The sequence below is a fragment of the Bos mutus genome, chromosome 1 (genome assembly GCF_027580195.1).
Source record: "Bos mutus isolate GX-2022 chromosome 1, NWIPB_WYAK_1.1, whole genome shotgun sequence".
Lineage (NCBI taxonomy): Eukaryota > Metazoa > Chordata > Mammalia > Artiodactyla > Bovidae > Bos > Bos mutus.
Genome location: NC_091617.1, coordinates 57,843,428 through 57,869,987, shown reverse-complemented (window position 1 = coordinate 57,869,987; position 26,560 = coordinate 57,843,428). Strand labels below are relative to the sequence as shown.

The 26,560-nt window shown below is 40.4% G+C and overlaps 1 protein-coding gene across 2 annotated transcripts; it reads right to left on the bottom strand.

Annotated features, from left to right (window-relative positions):
- QTRT2 (queuine tRNA-ribosyltransferase accessory subunit 2) lies at window positions 1-26,560 on the bottom strand. 2 transcript variants are annotated; one of them, XM_005906309.3, is made up of 9 exons: window positions 26,426-26,560; window positions 20,096-20,317; window positions 19,274-19,329; window positions 16,973-17,049; window positions 13,559-13,771; window positions 9,115-9,314; window positions 6,602-6,753; window positions 4,125-4,242; window positions 1-2,191 (listed from the first exon to the last, which is right to left on the bottom strand). In XM_005906309.3, the coding sequence occupies exons 2-9, from the start codon at window positions 20,293-20,295 to the stop codon at window positions 1,960-1,962; spliced, it is 1,248 nt and encodes a 415-aa protein (XP_005906371.1). In that variant the 5' UTR covers window positions 20,296-20,317; window positions 26,426-26,560; the 3' UTR covers window positions 1-1,959. The 2 variants fall into 2 exon arrangements, with proteins under 2 accessions (XP_005906371.1, XP_070225690.1); XM_070369589.1 differs by lacking the exon at window positions 1-2,191 and adding an exon at window positions 2,229-2,540.

The window sequence follows — 26,560 nt, the reverse complement described above, 5'->3', positions numbered from 1 at the left end:
ACTATTTATAGGAAACCAGATATTTTTTTAATTAAAAATGTTTATTGGTTATTGACTTTAATCAGTTTAAAGGAAAGAAATATTCTTTCAAATGTGCTAATAAGAAAAAGATCCAGAGAAATGGACAAAGTTGGGCAGAATTTTCAGTGCTTTGAACACAAATAAAGCTCATAAATTTTATATGGATTCTAGGATATTTATTAATACTTCTCCAACAACGGGCTTGACATTGAACAGGAATATAAACATATGAACAAGTCCAATCCAATATATTTCATAACAAGAAGATTCTTGAGAATAGAAATTCTGTCTTTTGTAAGTACCCTTGCCATTCATTGGAAGAGAGGTTACAGGGGGATCTATGAATTCTGAAATTCATGAACTTTGGAATTCACGTACATTCTTAAACCACTAATAAAAGAAGACCATAGAGATGGGCGCTCAACATATAAAAATATAGTAACCACATAATAATTAAAAACAATGTTCAGTAATGCCCACTAAAATGAACAAAGAGGAAAATACAGCATAAAAATATAAAACAAATATTTTATACCTTTACAAACAAAACAAAGGCATCTTTTTTGTTCTGTTGTTTTATAAAAACTATGTGTGAAACACACACGTATGTGTATTTTTACAGGAAACTTGACAAATATAGAAAAGCACTTATAAATAAAAATCACCTGTCATACCATCAACATGAATGTCATTCCTTTGACAAGAGCAGAAAAAAATTCATAGAATGAGACGTGATCAGGGAAGGCCTTCCTAGCCTCAGGACCTGCTGATGCCAATTTACCAACCACTTCAAAATCCATGGGCCAAACCTCTTTTTAGGCTCTCAAATATCTCCACTGTTGCCTGACTCCTGATACCACTGTATTTCAAATCAAGCCAATAGTGATCAATAAACAAGGATACATGTAAAGCTATGGTTCTAATCTAAAACTTCTTGTTCCCCAAATATTAAGAGCTGGATGGAATCTTAGATTCATCTAGAGATTCATCTAGTACTCTTCACTACACCTGTCCCCATTATTCAGAAGGAAACAGGAATGGGGAGGTTAAGTGATATATACCCAAGTGTTACAGCTGAGTAAGTGAAACCCAATCCCCTAACAGCCAGGCCAGGGCTCCGTCCAAGTGAACACACAGTGACTGAATCTCCCTAAGTGATGGAACTTCAGTCATCATGTGGCTCGACTATGAATGAGCCTGAAAGGCAGACCACAGTGGATCTGTATGACCAGATGAAAGCTGCAATGCAAACTTTCAGCTCCACACAGGCAAGTGTGGTGACTTTAGGGAGGAAAGTCACAGAAAGACCATATGGTCAAATGAAGAGTGTGCCCTGCACCAACTGGTCATTGGAGCAACGTGAGAGCTCCACATTCCATGGAGATGTGAGCCTGGTGAAGTCACAAGAGTCATTTCTGGTTGACTGGACTGCCAGGACAGCTTGGGAGGCAGAAGAATCCAAAAGAGGCCCCTGAGAATATTAGGATAAAAATGAAGAAAACTCTTGAATCAGCTAGATTCCTCTTGGTCAGCAGGCACATGTCCACAGAAGTCATACGACTTATGACCAATCATCTCCCTTCAAGTTCCAATCCAACGCAGTGAACCCTCAGATTCTCATCATCCCCACTTCAAGGCTGTCCTCTTATATCTAAAGCTTTTATCTTTGACTAAACAAATCTCTATTGACTAAAAGAGTGTAGAAATATGAAAGGTCATGTTTCAATTTCTTCTGATCAATCTAGGTCATTTCAGTTTTAAGAAGTCTCTTTAGCCTTATGTGGGCAGAGCTCAGTACAGATGTTCCTACTTTAAGCAGACTTCATTCTCAAATATAAGTGACTAAAGTTTAAAGTTTCGATCACTTCTGGCTCTCTTCTTCCCACATCACAACCGTGGTGCAGGCTTGATGTGAAGAGTCAGACTGGGTGCCACGTCTCAGGAGGCTTGTCGGCAGATGAGGTCTTTCAACTGAGCCAGTCTGTCACTTTTCAGTGCTTCCCGGATGGAGTGGAAAAATCCAAAGTAGTGTTCAAAGTTGTGCATCATAAGCAGGACGCCAGCCAACAGCTCGTTGGTCACCAGCAGATGGTGGATGTATGCACGAGTGTGGTTCTTACAGCAGTAACAGGAACACCCTCTCACCAGAGGACTGAAGTCCTCCTGGTACCTGAGGAAGGAAGTTACAATGATGTTCCACAAGAAACTGACAACCCAGACCACCTATTCTGCTGGCACATAACCAACAGTCAGTAACACAACTAGCAAACGTAGTGCCAGGCACCTGCTGAAGAGGGCAATGTAGTCAAAAGGTAATGGAGAGCACAGCGGGCCAGGAGATTCAGAAGTCCGGCTCTGATGGATACAGCCTCCTAGACCAAGGCTTACCAAGGAGCAGCAGCAGAGTCACATGCTCGCTGCCTCCTGCTGAGCACGGTTAGTCACACCGTAAAGGCACACAAAAATGTGAGGAGACACGGTTCTGACGAACGACACTCTTCTCCCACTTGCCATCAGAACTATAAGATTAGAAGAGACGGTATGACCTTTTACTTGCAGAGCTTTTTGCAGTTTACAAAAAACTTCTATATGTTCTGTCCCATTTAATCTCTGCAACCACCCGTGGAGACAGACATTTTTTCTGTCACTTTACCAATGAAGACTGGCCAATGGGGCTAAAAGGGAAGGCCCTGGAGCTACAATGACCGGGCTTGTTTCCTGGTTCACAACTCAACTCTGGAAAGTCACTTAACCTCCCCCAGGTCTGTTTTCTCATCCGAAATGTAATCAGGGAATAACAATGCCTTATTAGTGCTTACCTTATAGAGCTGTTACAAGAATTAGATGAGTTAATATAGTAAAGGACACAGACAGGCACATGCTAAGCACTATATGCACTATCTTTTATCAGCTATGAAAAAGAAGTTAAACGACTTGACCAAAGTCACACAGTCATGAGCAGAACCACAATCTGAATGCCAAATCTCCAAAGCTTCAAATCTATTGCTGATAAATATGGCAGTTTCCAATGACTTCCACAATGTAAAGGGGATTTTAGTAGTAACCATTTATATCACCCTAGCTTTTTAAAAACAGAAATGAATCTCTTTGGCTATTTTTCAATAAGTCAAATATGGTAAGCATCAGCATTTCAGACCTACAATCAAGAAATCGCTACAGAAAGAAGAACTAAGAATTTCGTATTCTTTCATAAATTTTCAAGTTTGTACTGTTACTGCTGCTGCTGCTGCTAAGTCACTTCAGTCGTGTCGGACTCTGTGTGACCCCATAGATGGCAGCCCACCAGGCTCTGCCAACCCTGGGATTCTCCAGGAAAGAACACTGGAGTGGGTTGCCATTTCCTTCTCCAATGCATGAAAGTGAAAAGTGAAAGTGAAGTTGCTCAGTCGTGCCCGACCCTCAGCGACCCCATGGACTGCAGCCTTCCAGGCTCCTCCATCCATGGGCTTTTCCAGGCAAGAGTACTGGAGTGGGGTGCCATTGCCTTCTCCGTGTACTGTTACTAGATAGTAATAAATAAGTCCGAGTCCCTAAAATGTCCCTTTACATAAGACCAAAAATACCCCAGCATTAAAACAAGTATACCAAGTTCCAGAAAAACCACTTACTTGTTCACTGATTATTTCCACTTTTGGCCAAATACAAAGTTACAAGATATCTTAGTTTAGTCTTTATAGAGGCAAATACTTTATTTAAGATTTATAATTTGTATATAACCAAGATGGCTTAAATCCCTTAAAATTTAAAAATCTTGTTGTATTTTATCTTGAATTCTTATTTTACACTGTCATTATTTAAAGTAATCATAAGAAATACCAAACAGTGGATTTGGTCTAATCCTCCTGACAGCTCTTCTAAAACATTAGTTATGAAGCCTCAGTTTTCTGACAAGACAAAGTACACAAATTCATCTACAGAAAAAAAAAGAGTTCTGCTAGCACTGAATTTGAGAAGGCCCAAACAATGTCCAACTATAAATATTTTATGAACTCATAAACTGAGAAGGGAACAGTTACATAAAACTTTTAAAACAGACTGAAATTAAAAAGACAGAAATCAAATTTAAAAAAAACAATCCTTACTTTTTTTCCTTCAGATTAATTTCAAATGATGTCATTTCTTGGTTGCAACTGGTTGTTTTACTTTTCTTTGTTTGATCCACATATTTTATTTCTTCCTGTGTTCCATTTTGTTGTAATACTGAGGGCAAACCAATAAGAAGTCTTGAATGAAGGTCAGGTAAAGAGGGCCACTGGTAGAATTTTTGTTTTAGTTACTATTTCAGGTCCTTTGACCCTGTAATTCCACTCCTTAGAACTTATCTTAAGGAAATGCACACACATTAAAAAAAGGAACATGTAACAAGGTGAGCACTGACCTGTAATCCATAGTATCAAAACCTGGGGATTCAACTATGTCTAGTAAAACATGGCTACAAGTATATATCTTATAATCTTACTCTCAAGGAATGATTTTTTAAAAACCAGCTGGGTGTGTGTATGTGTGTGTGTTTAAGACAAGAGGGGGAGGGAAAGAATAAATGTGTGTGTGCCTGTGTGTTGGGGTCATGTCTTATCATAATGTACATGCAAATTCATTGGGATTTGTAACTGCCTATATTACAGATTAAAAGTAGAATATGGTTTTAATTTATGTATTCTGTATGGAGACTCTGGCCCTCCAGGGAACTCAGTTAATCCAGAATTAAATGGGAATTTGAGTTGTGCCCTTGAACTCTTTGCTTTAAGTAAGAACATTGCTGGAATTGCAACAGAAACACTAGTTACTATGCAAAGAGCCAGCCAGAGTGCAAGTAGAGAAGTATTTCTGGGAACAAGTAATAACAATGCTAGGCCCAAGGAAAATGGGCAGATGGTCGCAGGAAGGTAAATTCGCCCAGGTGAAAGGAAAAAGCGATGTAACCTGAGCACTGAGCCCATGGCTATTCTAATTTTGCTGCCATTACTGGCATGCTGACGTGGAAAACCCTAATAAAACCCTGGCTTTTGAAAAGTCCTTGTCACTGGGGAAATTGCTGCCTACATCAGGCAACTAATTCTTGTGGAATTTTCACTTTGAAATTGGCAAAAAGCTCCAATTTACTATGCACATACACAAATATGATTCATAATAATACTTTAATTAAAATGTTTGAACTCAGTTTTTCCAATCATGAAGAAATCTGGCTTTCTCTGGCCCAAAAGGAACTGGTTTGTTCCAGAGAACTCAATACCAGGTTCTCTGTAGAGCTTTGCATATTCACAGTGCAGATTGACTAACAATCACCTATGTGCTGGCAGAAATAATTTCACTTGTAAATGAAGCCAGGAACATTTATAAAGTGTTTACGGCACACCTATCTATATACCAGAGAAGGCAATGGCACCCCACTCCAGTACTCTTGCCTGGAAAATCCCATGGATGGAGGAGCCTGGAAGGCTGCAGTCCATGGGGTCGCTGAGGGTCAGACACGACTGAGCAACTTCACTTTCACTTTTCACTTTCATGCATTGGAGAAGGCAATGGCAACCTACTCCAGTATTCTTGCCTGGAGAATCCCAGGGAAGGGGGAGCCTGGTGGGCTGCCGTCTATGGGGTCGCACAGAGTCGGACACGACTGAAATGACTTAGCAGCAGCAGTATCTATATACATATGTTATAGTCTGTCTAAAAGATAGTAAACCTGGCCTCCTCTGCTTAAGAATTTGATCAACTTGATTGATTTTGTTTCCAGAAGTAATTCCATTTAGATTAATGCTTAAGTTGTGTTATGGAAGTGTAACAAATCCTGAATGAAATTTTCATGACTGTGGGGAATAAAAGTCTCTGACCCTACTCAAATTTAAGGGGAGCAGCAGGCGGGAAAGGGAAGCACACTCCGAAGGCCAGAGGGCAAACGGGCCCACAACACGCTCCTGAAACACTGCAGAGACACTTCGAGGGACCCCAACCCAAAGTCTGTCTCCCGGTTCCTTTTCCATTGCCAGCTAAACATTAGGATCTGAAACTGATTTTCTTGACTTCTGAATAACTAAACAATAAAAGCAAATGGCAGTGCTTCAAAGGGAACATTAGCAGAGGAAAACAGCTTTCACATCTCAGTATGAAAAAAAAGGCAAAGTAACACTAAGATCAGAGGGGGTGAGACTCCCTGTATTTTAGCATGAGGTTTGCAAAAAAATAGACAAGAACTCCTTTGTGAAAAAACGAATTAACTTTTACCAAGCAGTTCAAAGGTTTTCTTTTCTTAGATTTTCATCACTATTCATTCACTCTGAATGTTCTTTTTTTTCTGGCTGTTAATAGAAGAGGTTTTGTTTTTCTTGGTTCTGCTCCCTACAAAAATCACTTCCGAATATTGATGAGCTATGTGTGTAGTATTAAGTGCCTGGTTCTGTATGCCAACATGCCAGGGCGTACAGATAAGAAACAAAGACGTAGTTTTATAAAAGGCTGCTTCACAGTATGCACATATTTCTGGTTTGTGACTCAAGCCAAAAGCTGATAGGAAATAGAAAGAATTTAAGGGTGACACAGAGATTAACTTCAAAAGACCTACATGTCTCTTCAGGATTCGGCTGGTAATCAAAGCTGAAAGTCAGGGCGCATCCCCGCTCTGTCACTTGATAAGGGAAAAAACTCTCAAATAAGTCCACTCCTCTTTCAATACACTCGAGCACCTCATCTGGCCGGCTAACACCACAGATGAGCCTGTGAAAATAATATGTACAGTGACATGAGGACAATGCCAGGAATGAAATCAGAGTCTTTCCAGAGGGCATTAACAGTAATAATAATGAAAATCATGGTTAGCATGACAGGCAGCAGATAAAGAGGCGTGGCGGAGACTACAGAGCTTTGGCGGCAGAAACCTGGACTGGAATCCCAGCTCTGCCATTTATTTACTTGCTGTGTTACTTTGGGAAGGTTTCTTAACCTCTCTGAGTTTTGGTTTTCCCATTTTAAAAACAAAAGCAAGAATACACATCTCATAGACTGGCTGTGAGGATGAATGATGTACTTGAAAAAGCAGAGTGTAGTTTCTGACTCCAAAGAGACGCTAATAAGGGTTAGTTTTCTTTCCCCCTCATCTCTTCTGAAACAATCTCCAGAGTCTTGGACTGAACTCTGTAGCCTTTCTATCCACTGCATATGATTTTTTTTTTTTTTAGTGCAAAGCTGTGTGCTTTATTTCCCCTTCAAATACTCTTCCATGTTTTAACTGTACTTTGCTTATAATTCTTTTTCATTGTTGGCTCAAGAAAGACATTTTTACCTACTGTATTCTTCATAGCTCCATTTACAAAGCAATTCTTACTCTCGGAATTTCAACTCTGCCCACAGGATCCAAGAATCTAGTTAGCTTTCTTTATGCTTCTTTATATTTTCTCCATTAACAAAATGTCTGCATGGTGGAATGAGATGGTATTTCTAGAGGCAATAGGTAATGCATTCTGAGAATGTTAATAATATTCAACTAGGTTTTTCCACTAAAACAAGATGGGGAGATGCAATAGATCAGGGCTGGCTGGCTGCTATTTTTTATGTTTGTTTTTCTACTCATAGTCCCTTTTATAAACTGGCAGAGAAAAGCTTATAGACTCCCTGATTTCTAAAAGAAGTCCAAAAAAAGGCTTATGTAATATTAAACAACCAGAACCCTTAAATATATGCTGGTTTTTCTGACTACAGTTTCCTTCAAGTAATGTCATGTTTTTAGAACTCCTCTCCAACTGAAGCTGGCATTTCTACACACTTAGAGAAAGAAAAACAATCCCAGCTTTCAAATCCAGTAACAGACATCTGTGAGCATTTAATTCAAAAGAAGTCCAGAAAATGACTAGAAATACTAGTGCTGAATTGTCATCTGCACCCGAATGAAATAAGCACAGGAGGGAAAGCAATGAACACAGAGGGCTAGGATAAAACTGGGGCGAGGGTGGGGAGAATGCTGGCTGGGGTGCTGGAAATATCTTGTTCTGGCTGGTGTTTACAAGCATATACAGGAATAAAAATTCATCAAGGCATGCCTAAAATCCATATACTTAACTGCAAGCTATACCTGGACTCTTTTTAAAAAGTAGTAAAATTACATACATATATATATCACTCAGGGTATCCCAGGTGGCTCAGACCATTACAGGTAAAGAATCTGCCTGCAATGCAGGAGACCTGGGTTCAGTCCCTGGGTTGGGAAGATCCCCTGGAGGAGGGCATGGCAACCCATTCCAGTATTCTTGCCTGCAGAATCCCATGGACAGAGGAGCGTGGCGGGCTACAGTCTATAGCATCGCAAAGAATCGACACAACTGAGTGACTAAAAACAGCACACATAATATTACTCATCAGCCCGAGGGGTATAAGCATTACCCCATAATCAAACTTCTTAATGTATCTGCAGGAAAAAAAGCATGAATATTCATACCAACTGGGATAAAAGACTACAGTCTTTAAAAAAAAAGAAAGAAAAAAATGTGGATAGTCTGGTAAGACATCAGCTGTACGCAGAAACTTACGGATTTTTTTGCCTTAAAATCCTGCAGATCACTCTTCTCTCTAGCACATAGTGAATCCTGTGATGGATGGAAACAGCCAGCCCCACTCAGGCTGCCAGTTCCCCTGATTTCAAAAAATACTCCTCCTCACTACCTGCCTCAAATCTAAGAACCTCTTAAAGGTCCTTATTGATAGAATCCGTCTTCATTCCACTGGAGATCCCAGATCTATCCTCAGCTTTCTGTGATTAAAGCCAGAGTTCCATGTGACTTTCTACCTGTCCCCAGGTTATAATGAATAAAGAATATTATTTATATTTGGCACAAGAATGAGGGGGAATAATATAACACTTGCCCTCACTTACAAGAATCAAATAAACTAACTCACATGGCACTGTCCTCTGGCCTACATTCTAAAATCAAAGGCAAGATGGCCTTGATGGAAACACCCCCAAGCAGACTCAGCCCAGAAAGAACATAATCAAAACATCAAAAGACATGCCCATGTAGAGACTGCATACTACACTACACATTCTGCAGCCCACCAGGCTTGGCCTGCATCCTCCTGAACACTAGCCTTGGTTTGTCCTCGGGCAGCTCCGCAGTGACTGATGACAGCAAGTGTAGTCTAGTCTCCAGGGTTGCTGGATTCCCCTGAAAGCCATCCAGAAGGAAACCGCCAACAGGCCGCTTGGCTGTTTCTCGAGCCGACCTCAGCCTCTCCTCTGTCACGTCTCCACCTTCGATCACTCCAATGATCGAGCTTTTCTGGAGGACCTGAGGTGAGAAAGGATTGAACATTTTTAACTGTTTTCAGTAGTGGAGACCTCTGTTTAAATGAGCATTAGCTACCGGAAGCCCCCTGAAGAGACGAGATCTCAGCTGAAGCATGCAGGGGAATAGCACACTCTCCTTCCTGAGAACCTTTAGGGTTCCAAAGAACACAATCTGAAAGCCATTCAATGAAGAAAGAAAAGACTGAAGAGAAACTGAGACAATCAACATAGGCAGTCATGCTTTAGCTTAAACACACACCAGGAAGATACAAGAGGAAAAGAACAAAAGCAACAGCTTTCATTTGTAGAAATGGTTCTCCTGGTCTACTCTAGGCTACTTCTAAATCTCTTAGGACTCGCAGACTTAGAAAACAAACTTACAGTTGCCAGGGCAAGGGATAGTTAGGGACTTTGGAAAGGTCACATACACACTGCTATATTTAAAATGGATAACCAACGAGAACTCTGCTCAATGTTATGTGCCAGCCTCAGTGGGAGTGGGGTTTGGGAGAGAATGGATGCATATACATGTATGGCTGAGTCCCTTTGCTGTTCATCTGAAACTATCACAACATTGTTAATTAGCTATACCCCAATACAAAACAAAAAGTTTAAAGTTTGGGGGAAAAAAAAATCTCTTAGTTATAAATAACATTAGGAACTGTGACACTGGGTTTCGCTGGGACAACTGATTGTCCATTTGGAAAGAGATAAAACAAAAATCAGTACTGTACACCATTCTCAAACATAAATTCCAGATGGCCCTAAAGATCTAAGCATAAAAAATATAGTTATACAAGTATTAGAAAGACAGATTTAGTATTTTTATACTCTTGGGATAAGGTAGGCCTTCCAAAGCAAGATAAAGCTTTGGAAGGAAAAGGAAAAGGCAGACATAATTGAGCACAGAAACATTAAAAAAAAAAATCCTTAATGAAATATACTATCAACAAAAGTAAAGGGGAACGTACTCTTTGGAGGGATAGATAAATGTCTACACCATGGACAAAGCTCCAATAAATCCTCTAAGCAAAGGACAACCCTACAGACATCTAGGCAAATATGTGAATATGAACTTCAGAAAAACACATCCGGAGAGCTTACTAAACCTCACAAGGAAATGAAACCTGGAAATAATTACATACCATTTTTTGCCCATCACACTGACAGAAAAGTCTAAAGATAAAAATCAACACAGTGGAGGAAAAAGGGTTAGAGAAACGGCACTTACATACCCTTACAACTACAGAGAATAAAAATTAGTTCACCTTGCCTTATGCTAGGGCAAGCATACAATATCTACCAAAATGTCAATACTTTTATCTTTATACATTCTAAAATTCCACTTCTAAGAATATCACCTACAAATATATTTATTCATATGCACCAAAGTTTATTTTTGGTGCATATGAAACAAAGATGTGTAGAATAATGAAAAACTGGAATCAGGCTAAACATCCATCAATAGAGTAGAGGCTTAAGTAAAGTATAATATGTTCATAGCATGGCTTCCTACACAGCTGTTTTAAAAAGAAAGCAGAACGTATAGTAATATATACACTAACAGGAAAATAATTTCAAGACATTGTTAAATAAAAACAAGCAAATTCCTGAAAAGATGATCATATTCATGTAATAAAAACCAGAGTCATGCATATATGTAATAATTATGTGTATGTAACTATAAAAAATAAGGTTTACAAGGAAAAATACCAATCAACAGTGGCTCTTCGATAGAGGAAGTGGTGGGAAGGGAGCCTGGAAGGCTATAAAGAGGCTAAAAGGCTATGTTCCTCCTGCTTCTTGGTTTAAGCAGGAGGAACATAATCAGACTATTCCTCCGGAAAGAAGACTTCAGCTGCTGGGCGGAGAGTGAACTGAGCATGACTGTGGTTAAAGGATGGAGTAGAGATGACTTGAATCACTGGCGAAGACGAAGAGGATCTGGACTGAGGCAGTAGTGATGGAGTGAAAAGGAGACAGAGGATCTGCAACCTCGTCAGGAAGAACAATCAACAACTCAACACAACCTGACTGATTAGTTTCCTGGGGAGAGGACGCAGACAAAAATAGGACGACTCCTGGCTCCTATTTCAGATGTCCAGGGAGATGATGAGAAGAGCCAAGACAGGGAATCCTAGGACACCAGTGGAGGGTGAGGGAAGATGATTATTCTGTTTTGTGCACTCTGAGTTTGAGGTATCAGCCACTGAAGATACAGAATAAAAGTCAGGGCAATGTATATACTGGTGCGACGGCCCAGGCTAGACAGCAGGAGGTGCTTGGTACAGGCCTGCCACTCCCTCGCCTGCTGCCATGCTAGACACAGCCAGGAGACTCTCCTCACCCTGACGCACCGTGCACAGCTCTGAGCACCTTGAGATGAAACCCATTTACCATCCCTGGCCTCGGGAATACACACAGAAGGAAGAAAAGCTGACGACAGAATCTTGAGGAGCCTCGATACTTAAGGGCATTCAGAATAAGAGGATTCAATGGATAAGAGGAAGAAATCACAGGGAGAGGAAAAGATGCTTGCAGACATACAAAGCAGACAGTTACACAGGCCTGTTCCTTTACGTGACTGGCACAGCCCCATCTAGGAACTCGTTTTCATGGGTATAAGAAGTGTAACCACCAGGGACTTGCCTGGTAGTCCAGTGGTTAAGAATCCACCCTGCAATGCAGGAGACCCAGGTTCAATCCCTGGCCAGGAAAGTAAGACCCCATTTGCTGCCAGGCAACTAAGCCGGCACACCACAATTAGAAAGCCCACGCACCACAACCAAAGAGCCCGCGTGCCACAACTAAGACCCGATGCAGCCAAATAAATAAGTAAATAAAAAGTATAACCGTATTGTCTAAAATGGAACACACTTAAAAGGGGGCACTATCAATAATCCTGTCAAGACAACAGCATAAGGGGGACAGGGAGGGACCCAGGCATTTGCCCAACCCACAAGAACAATGTGAAATGGTGTGGCTGACAATACACAAGAGGGATTTGAGGCCTTTCTAATAATCACACTCTGTCACACTCCCTGTCCTCCTTTCTACTCATCCAAACATTACTCATCCTACAAGGATAATTACCGGCCGAAAACAATCACTAGCAAATAACTGTTAGCAGAGCTAACAATTCAGAGCCGCAGCAATGTCCCCACGCTGAACCCTTACTCAGATACTAAGAGTTCTATCAGAATGACAAGTAAGCTTCCTCTAATTATTTCATGTATATTAAGTTGATTAGCCGAAGTACATTTTTTATTAGTAAACTCAAAATAATGATCTTTCTCAAACTCCATGTGCTTTGCCACAGTGGGCCTGCTCGTGGCTCAGGATTACTCTACACAAATGACTAGACACTAAAAGTCTCTCCTCCGATTGCTGTCTCCCATTCTCCCACCTCCCCTGCTCTCTCCTAATGAATGCCTTCCTTTCCAGCTTTATTAACTCTGCTATCAAGACCCCCTATTCACTACTACAGCTTCATCTTCACCAGCTCATGAGATGATGAGGTTACTATGCCTTCAGGATATAGAGCCAGAAGGGGCACGTTGCAGACATGTGTAGGGAACTGAAGCCAGGGTGGAGTGAACAATTGAATATTAACTGGATACTAAAAAGGGTCTTGAAAGACTCAAATCTCTGGGCAGAGGAACTGGGGACTGTCACACAGGGAGAACAGTGCTGAAGGAGAGCCAGAGGAAGAGCAGGTGTGAGGAGAGGAGATACTGAGTTTGTTACCTCTGAGGTGCATGAGAGGAATAGTCTAGTGATAGAACGTAGCAAAGGCCTGTGGCTGTGTAACTCTGAAGCTAAGGAGAGTGATCTTGATCATATACACAATTTTAGAATTTTCAGCAATTAAAACTAAGGGGAGCTTGCCAGAGAGAACATATAGTGTGGGATGAAAAAGAGAGCCTAAGACATCCTGCTGCTGCTACTGCTGCTAAGTCGCTTCAGTCGCGTCCGACTCTCTGCAACCCCATAGATGGCAACCCACCAAGCTCCGCTGTCCCTGGGATTCTCCAGCAAGAACACTGGAGTGGGCTGCCATTTCCTTCTCCTAAGACATCCTAAAGAGCAATAAAACATTCAGGGAAGAAAAAAAAAATTAGGAGAGTAAAAGAGACCAAGAAGTGAAGAGCAAGAAACAGGAGGAGGGGCAGAAAGGGCGGTATCACGGAATGTAAATTAGCTAGAGTTCCCAGGAGAAAGGCGAGGTGAGTGGTGCGGCTTTACCTCTGACTCTTCCTGTAGCTTCAAACAATTATCCAGGAAGAGAAGCGATCGGTCAACAGATTTTCTGGCTCTTTTTACGGAAGTTGCTTCGTTGCAAGTTGCCTCTCCATCTGAAATGCACTGGAACCAGTCTGGCTGAAGGGCCTGCTGAATGGCCATGAACTTGGAGGCAGTCATTTCTACTCGTCCTCCAACACCCCACACAGACACTGACTGCCATGGAACAAGGTGAGAGGAATTAGCAAGAGTAACGTGCAAATAAAAAGAAAATAATAAAATGATTAAAGCAATTCTAAATTCAATTCTTCTTTACAGCTGGAGAGATGGTGGCAAATGCAATCTTCTAGACGTGGTGGGTAAAGAGGTTTCCCATACCATATTCCAAATTTTCTAAGGACCTGAGAGCTCACAGTGTCCTTCAATGTCCATTCAAGCCAACTGCTCAGTTATCGCCCAAGAATTCTGTGACTACTTTTCCAGAATCCCAGTCTTTCTCTCTCTTCCACCCCATGCTATTTCTGATTATACCACAGACTGATTTTTTTCTTTCAACACATTGCTCCTTTTGATTGGGATGGCCTTCCCCTACTTCTTTGCCTGGTAAAATACTATTCAAGACATAAGAGTTTAGATGCCATCTTCTCTACTGTGTTCCCCAAACTCTACTAGGCATAATCAATTGCTCACTCTTGTAAGCTCTATCAGCAATTTGTATTTATTTCTTTCATAGAAAAGATAGCCTTTATCACACCATTGTATATTTGTCTGAACCAAGTATCTAATATCATGGTTGTGCCCCAAACGCAGTCTGGGCCTCACACATTATAAATGTTTCAGTTCAGTTCAGTTCAGTAGCTCAGTCATGTCTGACTCTTTGCGACCCCATGGACTGCAGCACACCAGGCCTCCCTGTCCATCGCCAACTCCCAGTGTTTACTCAAACTCATGCCCCCTGAGTCAGTGATGCCACCCAACCATCTCATCCTCTGTGATCCCTTTCTCCTCCTGCCTTCAATTTTTCCCAGCACCAGGGTCTTTTCAAATGAGTCAGTTCTTCCCATCGGGTGGCCAAAATATTGGAGTTTCAGCTTCAACATCAGTATTTCTAATGAATATTCAGGACAGATTTCCTTTAGGATGGACTGGTTGGATCTCCTTGCGGTTCAAGGGACTCTCAAAAGAGTCTTCAACACCACAGTTCAAAAGCATCAATTCTTCAGAGCTCAGGTTTCTTTATAGTCCAACTCTCACATCCATACAAGACTACTGGAAAAACTATAGCCTTGATTAGATGGACCTCTGTTGGCAAAGTAATGTCTCTGCTTTTTAATATGCTGTCTAGGTTGGTCATAACTTTTCTTCCAAGGAGTAAGTGTCTGTTAATTTCATGGCTGCAGTCACCATCTGCAGTGATTTTGGAGCCCCCCAAAATAAAGTCAGACACTGTTTCCCTATCTATTTGGCATGAAGTGATGGGACTGGATGCCATGATCTTTGTTTTCTGAATGTTGAGCTTTAAGCCAACTTTTTCACTATCCTCTTTCACTTTCATCAAGAGGCTCTTTAGTTTTTCTTCACTTTCTGCCATAAGGGTGGTGTCATCTGCATACCTGAGGTTATTGATACTTCTCCAGGAAATCTTGATTCCAGCCTGTGCTTCATCCAGCCCAGCGTTTTTCATGATGTATTCTGCATATAAGTTAAATAAGCATGGTGACCATAAACAGCCTTTATGTACTCCTTTTCCTATTTGGAACCAGTCTGTTGTTCCATGTCCAGTTCTAACTGTTGCTTCCTGACCTGCTTACAGATTTCTCAGGAGGCAGGTCAGGTGGTCTGGTATACCCATCTCTTTCAGAATTTTCCGCAGTTTATTGTGATCCACACAGTCAAAAGCTTTGGCATAGTCAATAAAACAGAAATAGATGTTTTTCTGAAACTCTCCTTCTTTTTCGATGGTCCAGTGGATGTTGGCAATTTGATCTCTGGTTCCTCTGCCTTTTCTAAAACCAACTTGAACATCTGGAAATTCACAGTTCACGTATTGTTGAAGCCTGTCTTGCAGAATTTTGAGCATTACGTTACTAGTATGTGAGATGAGTGCAACTGTGCGGTAGTTTGAGCATTCTTTGGCATTGCCTTTCTTTGGGATTGGAATGAAAACTGACCTTTACCGGTCCCGTGGCCACTGTTGAATTTTCCAAATTTGCTTGCATATTGAGTGCAGCACTTTCACAGCATCATCTTTAGGATTTGAAACAGCGCAACTGGAATTCCATTACCTCCACTAGTTTTGTTTGTAGTGATGCTTCCTAAGGCCCACTTGACTTCATATTTCAGGATGTCTGGCTCTAGGTGAGTGATCACACCATCGTGATTATCTGGGTCGTGAAGATCTTGCCACCTCTTCTTAATATCTTCTGCTTTTGTTAGGTCCATACAGAGTCTGGGCCTCACACATGATGAATGTTTAATACATGTTTACTCATTAGACATAGTTAGATACAGAATTATATGCAAAGACATAAATCTCGTAGTACACAAGAATCTCTGTATGTTCCTTTGGTTACTGCTTCCCCTACAGCATCTCTCTTCTTAGAATAGATGTACATAATTGGAGGACCACATACAATCTTTTTCATCCTGCATAACACTGTTTGAATGAATCCGCTCTCCCTTATAAATGGAATAAGCGAGGTCAAAATTTTCTTTTGAATTCAAATTGCAAAATAGAAAGAAGTGTAAAGAGGAAGACAAATTTTAAAAAAGGTATCTTAGGTAAGATTAATAGACGTTGTTGATATCAATAAAGTGGGTGAAGAAAAAGTAACTGTTTGTGAAGCAGCAGTATATACTGAAGTCTTTCCAGAACATTGTCCTCTGGGACAATGCAATGGGGCAGTATCTCCAATTAAAACTTTTAATGAAGTCCTTTGGATACTGTTTTTGACTAGCTAAAACCTCTGGCTATGGGTTCAGATTTTTCAAATTCTGTTCTAAACAGCAGTATTATACTGAAGTCCTACTATATATAGTTATACATGTGATAACACTCATCAGCAACTTTCCCTACTTTTCCTGAGGTTGTTAAAACGGCATATAAAGCATGGTACCAAAAGAGTATTTTTTTCTACCATTATAGCAATTTATTTTGGGGGCATGTACTTGACCTTTCTCTCCTCCCAAAGTTTTGGCAACAGTCAAAAAGCTGAGGATACATTCCTTACCTTAACTCATCCGTGGGCTGCCCTACAAACCACACCATCCCACGATAGTCATACAAACAAAGAGAAGGCATGAAGGGATCTGGAATGGGTCAGCATCCCAGGCAGTGGAATCCTTGCATCTGAGGGATCCAAGGGGCTGACTTCCTGAGACAAAGCTTCAGCCTTGAAGGACCTTCTGAGAACATACCTTATTTGTTACATATCCAGCTGGGCAAGGGCTGACTGGATCATGCAGGGAACAGTATAAGAGTGATTCTGGCATGCCTGTATAAACAGAAAAAGAACCCCTAAAAGCACTTCCATCAGCAATTACACAGTGCTGTAACTGACAGCAGCTTCATAATGTGGCTTCATATCCATCAGGACAGATACTGCTGCTGCTAAGTCGCTTCAGTCAGGTCCAACTCTGTGCGACCCCATAGACGGCAGCCCATCAGGCTCCCCCGTCCCTGGGATTCTCCAGGCAAGAACACTGGAGTGGGCTGCCATTGCCTTCTCCAATGCATGAAAGTGAAAAGTGAAAGTGAAGTCGCTCAGTCGTGTTCGACTCTTAGCGACCCCATGGACTGCAGCCTATCAGCCTCCTCCGTCCATGGGATTTTCCAGGCAAGAGTACTGGAGTGGGTTGCCATTGCCTTCTCCAGCAGGACAGATAAAGTAACTCTAAAACAGAGTAAATTGCCCACACCCGACCTTAGAATTATAGGAGGCCTGTCAACATGAATGAAGATTATTTGAAACCTACAAATCCAAAAGAAGAATTAAACGTTCATGTCTAATGACACTGAGTTGCTACAAAGAAAATGTATAACCAGAAGCATGATACAATGAAAAGTGATTAATGAAATGCTGACCCTACTTGATTTGCTTTGAAGAAAATAACATTAAGTTCATTCTCAATAAGGTACCATCCAAGGGGTACTTGCTACTGGAAAGATGAAATTATACAGTCAACAGGTAACCTTATTAATAATAAATGGAGCCCATATCATGGGTCCCTAAGGACAGAATTATAGAAAAACTATAGGACACTGCAAATGGATCTCCTTTTCAGTAAGTTTTATTGACTCAAGATGACAGTTTCTTAGGTTTAAGACATTCATTAAAAAAAAAAATATTTATTAACTCATACGTACTTAAATTTTATATGCCACATTTTCATAGGAAAAAAACAGGATTTTGCTGAAGACCAAAAATATAAAGCAAACAACAAAAATCTCTGCAATTCTCCACCTTATTTTCTACAATTGCAATTATTACAATTATCTCTAGAAAGCTTATATTAGCTATTTTCACTTAATTATATGCTTGGATACTTTAAAGCCAGTTATTAAAATTGGTCTCAGATCAAGGGAAATGGTATTATATAAATTCCTCTATGGAGATACAGGCCCTTGTGACAACCAAGTCATCATGCAGTTTCCCTCAGAAGTAGCAAGACTGAATAACCAATGGAAACGGATTTTCAGTCACTTAAGTGAGTCCCAGACACTGAGGAAAAGCTTCAGAAGAAAACTGTTTGGTGAAGAGTTGGTTCTCTGGCTGTCACTGCTAAGCTTTTCCTATAAATAAATGGACACATATACTGGCATTTAAAATTCTATTTCTGGAACAGAAGACGATATTAACATATCAGAATATAGGTGAATATAAACTCTTCATCCTCTGCCATGTTTTAGGCTCAAACATGACAAGCCTGCTTTGGGTCTGAGGTGTGTTCCACGCAGTCCCTCACCTCTAGGTCTCTGCTCTCCTCCTGGAGCGTCACCCACACCTGTCGACCACCACCACTACCCCCACCTCCCACCACTACCCCCACCTCCCAACCTTGCTTACTCCTATTCCTCCTTGACCCACGAGGTCTCTATTCTGACCTCCATTCACATGGACTCTACAGCAGGTTGTATGTTCCTCCCTCTAGGCCCTCACCATACATGTACCTACTCCCGATCCTGCAAATGCAGTCACCACACTCTATTAGAACTACCTGTTTATCTTTATGCCAACTAGGCTCTGAGTTTCATTAGGGCAGTTAATTGTTTCCTACTCATCTTTGAGGAGAAGGCAATGGCAAGCCACTCCAGTACTCTTGCCTGGACAATCCCATGAAAGGGGGAGCCTGGTAGGCTGCAGTCCATGGGGTCGCTAAGAGTCGGACTCGACTGAGTGACTTCACTTTCACTTTTCCTTTCGTGCATTGGAGAAGGAAATGGCAACCCACTCCAGTGTTCTTGCTTGGAGAATCCTAGGGACAGGGGAGCCTGGTGGGCTGCCGTCTATGGGGTCGCACAGAGTCGGACACGACTAAAGCGACTTAGCAGCAGCAGCATCTTTGAATCCCCAATGCCTATTCTTAGATGCTCAATAAATGCTTATTATATTCATGAGTGAGTAACTGTATACATAAAGAGTCAAAAAACAAAAAGTATCTTCAACCTCCAAATTAATACACCAGAAGGCACATGCAAATAACTTGATTAACTTTTACCTATAAACTTTCCAACTCCTTCCTTATATTCTGCCAAGACTTCATGATGTTCTGCCCTATAAGAAAACAGAAAAATATGTAACATAATAATGAATCATTCTACAGATACTCTATGCAACAACTGAAGCCCTCTTCTCCTCAGCCAAATGAGCCACGTGACAGTAAGCATAGTCTCAAGACACCAAGTACAACATATTCAGGAGTCCCCATTCATTAGGTTGGGTTCATTAGACAGGGTGAAGGTCTTTAATTTGCAAGTGGCTCTGTGAGAAAGAGAAACTGGCAAAGATCAAGGGCTTCAGAATATCTAGATTTTCTTCTTCCCCTTGTTCCTTTAAAATGACTGTTACTAATACAATCTTGCAGAGTAATTTGATCAAATAGCAGATTTTTCAATTAGGGATAAGGTCAGTATGTACATGACACAAAATGACCTCAACTCTATTAGTTCTGTTACCCTAGAGTAGAACTGGCAAGTACACATGCAGAGACAGAGGAAACTCTGAGGCTGGAGCATGAAGACATCCCTGCGGTCCCAAGTTTAGCCCTTATGGGGCATTATGGGCACCATCACCCCGGGGAACAGCGGCAATGAGGGTGGTATGGAAAAGCAAAGCAGCTCTAACATGTAGGTCTGGCCTGTGCCTTCCATGTTATGGTCAGATGATGTATAACATTTGATATCTCTCTTCTGATTTCACTATAAAAAGCCTACACATTTTGTATACAGAAGCAAAAAAAGTCTTTCTCTTTACTGAAACTTAGTAAGGTAAACAAGCTGCTGCTAAAGTTGACATGTGAATGATCAGGTCTCATACTTACAGTGAAGATAGCGTAAGCTGAGCCATGGCAGGAACCCCGTGGATTTTATGCAGCGTGTGATGGGTCAGGTGGGGGGCAGAGCCAGCCTTGGTGTACAGAAGGCAGCCTGGGATGTCCATGGTGCGGTCCCCTGTTTTGCCAAGGTTTTTTATTTTTCCGAGGCGACAGCCATTAACCACCTTGGTAAGATTTAGCTTCATCTCAAAGGGATTCCTCTAAGTCCTGATAAGAAAAGAACATTACATTCAGAAGTTCCATGACGGCTAAAGGCTAAACATTTTTGAAAGAAAGCAACTTACAGAAAAATAAATAACATGTTTCATATACTTCCCAGTCTAGAATTTTTTTAGATATCAGGAATAGGGGGATGGGAAATGACAGAGAGAATAAGGTACCTTTCCCAAAGTTGCAGAGCAATATGATGACATCATCCATATTTAAATTCAATCAGGGAAGTTTTGTCTCAGCTGATGAAAACCAAACAAATGGAAGGACAGAAGTAAAGACTAATCATGGGAAGGACACTCTGAAGCCAAGGCTTACTCTCAGCTTTGAAAATGTGTATATAGAAAGGTCACACTGCTTAAGAAATACTATTTTGATCAATTTTTTCTTTTTCTGATTTGAGAGGATACTAGGCAACATAGTAAATCTTCCTAACACATAATTAAATGAAGGAAACAGGTTCCAAAGCAGCATTCCACTGTTTATTAAAATATATGGAAGAATATATAGGCCTCACAGGTGGCTCAGTGGTAAAGGAGCTGCCTGCCAATGCAGGAAGTTCAGGAGACTCGAGTTTGATCCCTGAGTCAGGAAGATCCCCTGGAGAAGGAAATGGCAACCCACTCAAGTATTCTTGCCTGAAAACTCCCATGGACAGAGGAGCATGGCAGGCTGTAGTCCATGGGGTCACAAAGAGTCAGGCACAACTGAGCATGCACTCATGGAAGAATATATATTGAACAAATAAACAGAGATTATCTCTGAGAAGTGGGATTATTTTCCAACTTTGTTCTTAAAAAAGTAGAGGTGAGAAACTGTGGTGCATCAATGCAATTCACAAGCAAAGTTGCTTTTACAATTGGAAAGGAAAAATATTTGATTAAAAATAAAAGATATACTTTCTAAATACCACAGATACAGGGGGGGGATCAGAAAACATTGTCAATTACTTTGTTGGATTGTCTTAATTATTATTCAGTAAAGCAAATCCCAGGCTCCAATTCTTTAAATGCCCTGTAAAACTTGGTAACCAGGCATGGCAGATCATTTGCAAAATGTCACTGGATATCCAGCATTCTGAAATACCAGTGTCTCTACAGCAACCGCTATATCCTCTCAAATTTTTGCAATTTAGGTAAGGCCCAGGAGAATCCCAGGGACAGGGGAGCCTGGTGGGCTGCCGTCCATGGGGTCGCACAGAGTCGGACACGACTGAAGTGACTTAGCAGCAGCAGCAGCAGTTTTATTAATAGATAAATTAACATGGCTCTCTGAGTGGCTCCAACCTTAGATCCTATCCTCTTAAGCCACACTGAAAGTCAACCAACGTTTAAAAGATGTTTTACCAAATAAATAAGCACTATCTATCATGAATTAAAAAATATTCAGAAATGCAAATATTCCTTTTTGGGAGTCATAAATTCTTATATTGAAATAAAATAATTAATCCTTGTGAAATTTAGAAACAAGAGTAACTACTTTCTATATGGTCCAATAAATGATTTCATGTTAAACATGAATTATGTTTGGCAGAAACTAACACAATATTGTAAATAATTACCCTCCAATAAAAAATTTTTTTTTTTAAATAGTATGAGTATTTCAGGAAAGGCTGGTCAATTTTCTATGACTCAACATTCATTATTTCAAGTTATCACAAATACAGACATAAAAGTAACTCTGGGGATTTCCCTGGTAGTCCAGTGGTTAAGATTTCGCCTTCCAAAGAAGATGATTTGGATTCAATCCCCGGTCAGGAAGCTACAATCCCACATGCTTCGAGGCCAAAAAACCCAAAAACAAAAAACAAGAATATTGTATCAATTCAATGAAGACTTTAGAAATGGTCCACATCAAAAAAAGAAAAAAAAAAAGTCTTATTGGAACCCACACAAATAGATAGTGTTAAGGGGCTTCCCTTTGGAGAAGGCAATGGCACCCCACTCCAGTACTCTTGCCTGGAAAATCCCATAGACGGAGGAGCCTGGTAGGCTGCAGTCCATGGGGTCGCTAAGAGTAGGACCCGACTGAGCGACTTCCCTTTCACTTTTCACTTTCATGCACTGGAGAAGGAAATGGCAGCCCACTCCAGTGTTCTTGCCTGGAGAATTCCATGGACAGAGGAGCCTGGTGGGCTACAGTCCATGGGGTCGCAAAATGTTGTACATGACTAAGCCACTTTCGAGGGAAAAAAGTTATGCTTTAACAAAGGGTAATAAAAAAGCTACTTTTTATAAAACTGTGTTACCACATATTAAAACTGTTAAAATAAAAGGAATTTTATACCAAAAAATTAAATATATTTACAGGCTAATAAGAATGTAACTCAGAAAATACAAGAGAAGAGTCATTAGTTTACAAAATCATATTTCTTATTGATTTATCAAATAATACACATAATCTTCTGATTTCAAGGGATAAAAATAGTTTTTAAACTAACAGAGCTCTGAAGCCATTTACAGCAAAGTTAAAGAATGTACTTTGCAATATAAGTTCTAGAGACTTGAAGCAGGGGGAAGCATGAAGGTGAGAAATTCACTTTAAGGTTAATTAATCAACCCTATTATTCTATTAGAATCAACTAACATCAAACAATAGGTTTTTGAGACAAAAATAAGAACTAATGAAAATTTACTGGACCAAGGTTACTAATACTGCAAGAACTTAGCACTTACTACTCACACACATCCGAAAATGTAAGAAACTTCATTGTCCCACATATTTTCAGAAAGGCCTATAGAGAAGAATTTGCTGGTTCCTCCACTTACTCCAAAAATTCTGTCTCATCTAAGTGTTTAAGCTTTGTCAAGAGTTTCAACGTATACACATGAGTTGACCATATAAAAGGAGAAACAGCCTTTATTGGATAAAACTAGCATGTTTGAAAAAACGAAGTTTAAGACTCTACAAGGCTATCAATTTTTATTACTTCTCCTCATCAAATCCTTTCATTTTTCCAGTTTATTAATAAATAAGACTGACAAACAAAGCTGCTGACAAGCATAAGACAATGTGCTTTTCCATGTCAAGTTAACTCAATTTCAGATAAAAACAATCCACAACTCTTTAATAAACCTCTGTTTAACACCCCAGGTAATGAATGATTGCCATTAGACTTTAGAAATGCTGAGAATAGTTAAGTCTGACCATTACTACCAGAGACGCTGCACTGAGAGCTTGTCATGAACTTGATGATCCCCTCTGCTGTTCCACAACTGACTCTGAGGCTGAGATTAACCAGAGTCTAGAACCCAGGTCTCTGCCCGGAGGCCTGTGCTTTTGATTACATCTTTGAAGTGAGATAACACAATGTTTGTATACACATATCTCCTTTTGCCACTCTTTCCCCAAAGAAACATCTTCCTTCATTCTTAACCCAAGGTCGGTTATTACAGGTCTGCGTTAGTTCTAACGGACATCAGCCACCACGCTCTTAGATGTAGAGATGGCTTCTCCTGTGATACGATGTAAAGTTTAATCTTCAAACTTTTAAAGATGAAATTCAAAGTCCTCAGCTTAGTGTCCTGAACCCACTTGGTTTTCTCCACAGTATGGGACTCTAATGGAATGCACTCACATTCTGCAGTTTAGGGTTTCTTAAGAGTCCTACCCTAAACAGTGAATGGACACGGCATCAAAGAAAAAAGTAAGCGAGGTAAAGCAGACAACTGGGTTTACGGAAAAGTATTCCAATAGATAAACTGCTAGTGGTGAATCTCTGTATTGTGAGGATGAATGCAAACATTAAGAAATCTGAGGAAATCATCAGAGAATGTATTTTACCTGGAAATCAATATTTAAAAAATAACATGCAACTTGTCCAGCTTTGAACCCACCTTTCCTTTCTTAATTACTGATCAATTTGTGGTTAGTACTTTTATAATTGCACCTCTTTTCTAACAGCTCAAACACAAAAAGCTTTTATTATGGAGTAATGTAAATATAATATATATACACATACACATAGTTTTAAAATATGTTTTTGGAGTGATATAATCTACTACTCCAAGCAAAGTTCTCAAGAAACAAACCAACAGTCTCCAAAGTATTAAATGGTTTTTATTTGGCCCTTTTCCTTTTCACTTGCTATAAGTCTCTTCTAAGATTTTTGGGGTTATGCTTTTCTTGGTATACAAACATCCACACTTTCACTTCCTGGTTAAGTCTTAACCATTAGAAGAGCCATTTGGAAATAATGGTTAGTGGAAAAACTCTTAATCACTTTAAGGACAAGTAGTCGTGCCTTTACAAGGGCTAACCAAGATTCCCTGCACCTGTGGCAGCACTGTACCTGTCTTAACACTTCCACTGTCGCATATTTCTCCCCTCCCTCTATTCCCTTATGAAAGAAGGTTTTTTAAAATTTTTCTTAATCAATTCTCTACAGACTGTCATGGGAAGATGACTTCAATATGTTGAGGGAAAAGAGCAAGCTTAGGTGAACACATTTTTTGCAAAAGAAAAATTGCATATATGTATTTATAAATACACACACAAATACACACTCTACACTGTATGTGCATATTAAAAAGTGTGAAGGACTTCTAAGCAATATGGTGCACTGAGCTAACTAAGAAAGACATACAGAAATGATGGACTTGAAAACTCTGAAAACTAGTAACAGAAGATGAGACTATTCAGAGGTAGTATTCGAAAATTCTTTCACTATTTTGGAGGAGGAAAGAGATCAATAAAAATGTTAAACTTTAAGTATGTGTGTTTAAATTTTTTAAGTAACCATTAAAACTTACTGACAATGGATAATTCCCAAACCCACTGGGGAGAAACAGGGAAGGATAAAGAAAAATTGGTTAATATTTAAAGGCAAGAAAGAGGAAAAGAGACCAAAAAGCATATCAAAAATAGAAAATACAGAATAAGATGTCAGAAATAAGTCCAAATATGTCAGTAATCATAATAAAAGTTAAAATTAGCATAACCTACTTAAAGATATAACAACAGTAGCAACATTTATTGGGTTTTTACTATGTATCAAGTACTGTTCCTCACATGCTAACTCCACTAACATGTACTGCATGTCACTCTAAGACAGATGCTACTATTAGGAGCATTTTACAGATGAAATGAGGCTTAAAAAGTCACCATTTAGGAAATGCCAGAGCCACTTAAATCATAGAATTCTGCCTTTTGAGCCTGTACTTTAATAGGCTAGTAGTCTGTTAGAAGTCTCATCTTGTCCATAAATATATGCAATGCTTACATACTAACTGTAATGTTAAGATATAATTTTCAGTCATATTTTCCATTTTGCTATAGTGTTATTGGTGACATTCACTGAGCTTAATTTACCCGTTGAAGCTAACTACTTTATGATATTGCATAGCTTGGATGTAACACAATTTAATCAACCATCACCCTTCCAATGAAAACTCAAGTTACAGAGCAGGTCCTATGATTGGTGCAGTAGTCTGAGGGCAAAGCTTCCCTGATCTTTCACAAATCTCAATTCTAGTTTACGTTTCCAAGTAGAGGTCTCTGCATACACTGATTTTTACTGGGTACCACACTCTAATGATTTAGGTACTTTTGCTCCCATTTGAGTAAACTGAGGGTCCGAGAGTTATTAAACATGTTTCCTAAGGTCATACGACTACAAAATGACTGGGCCCAAAGCTGCCAATCTAAATCTCTACTCTGCCTTATGAACCTACATATCCCAGCATGGACAGTTCCCGGGAACACCTAGGCTCAGTCAATAACGACGGCTTTAGCTTCACTCCATGAGCCATCTCCAGGGGCACCAGACTTCGCGGAGTGCTTAGCTCAGGTGTTCGAGATCGGTCCAACCCTCCCAAGCACCCTGGACAATCCAGAAAAACTTCCGCATGGGAACTTGACCCTTAAACAGACGCCTGTTGAACGGAGACACTTCTCTCTGAGATGAGATGAGGCCACACGATTTGGGAGAATCTGGATTTACAGAAGCCAGGACCCACCAGGAGAACCCGAAAATGAAAGAGACATGGCGGGAGGACAATCACAGTTACTGCAACACAACCAAGAAGGATCTAGACGCGACGCAACGCGACGCGACTCTCTCGCAGCAGCCCCCACTCACTCGAAATAGGGAAGGGAGGTACTTACCTGCAAACCTCCCAACTTTGGGAAACTTGAAACTCCCTAGGTTCTCGCCTTTAGCTACCACGTGTACAGCTTGCAAAATTCTCTGCCCCCGGAACCACCGCCTCCGACGCTAGAGCCAATCAGGGAACATTGCGT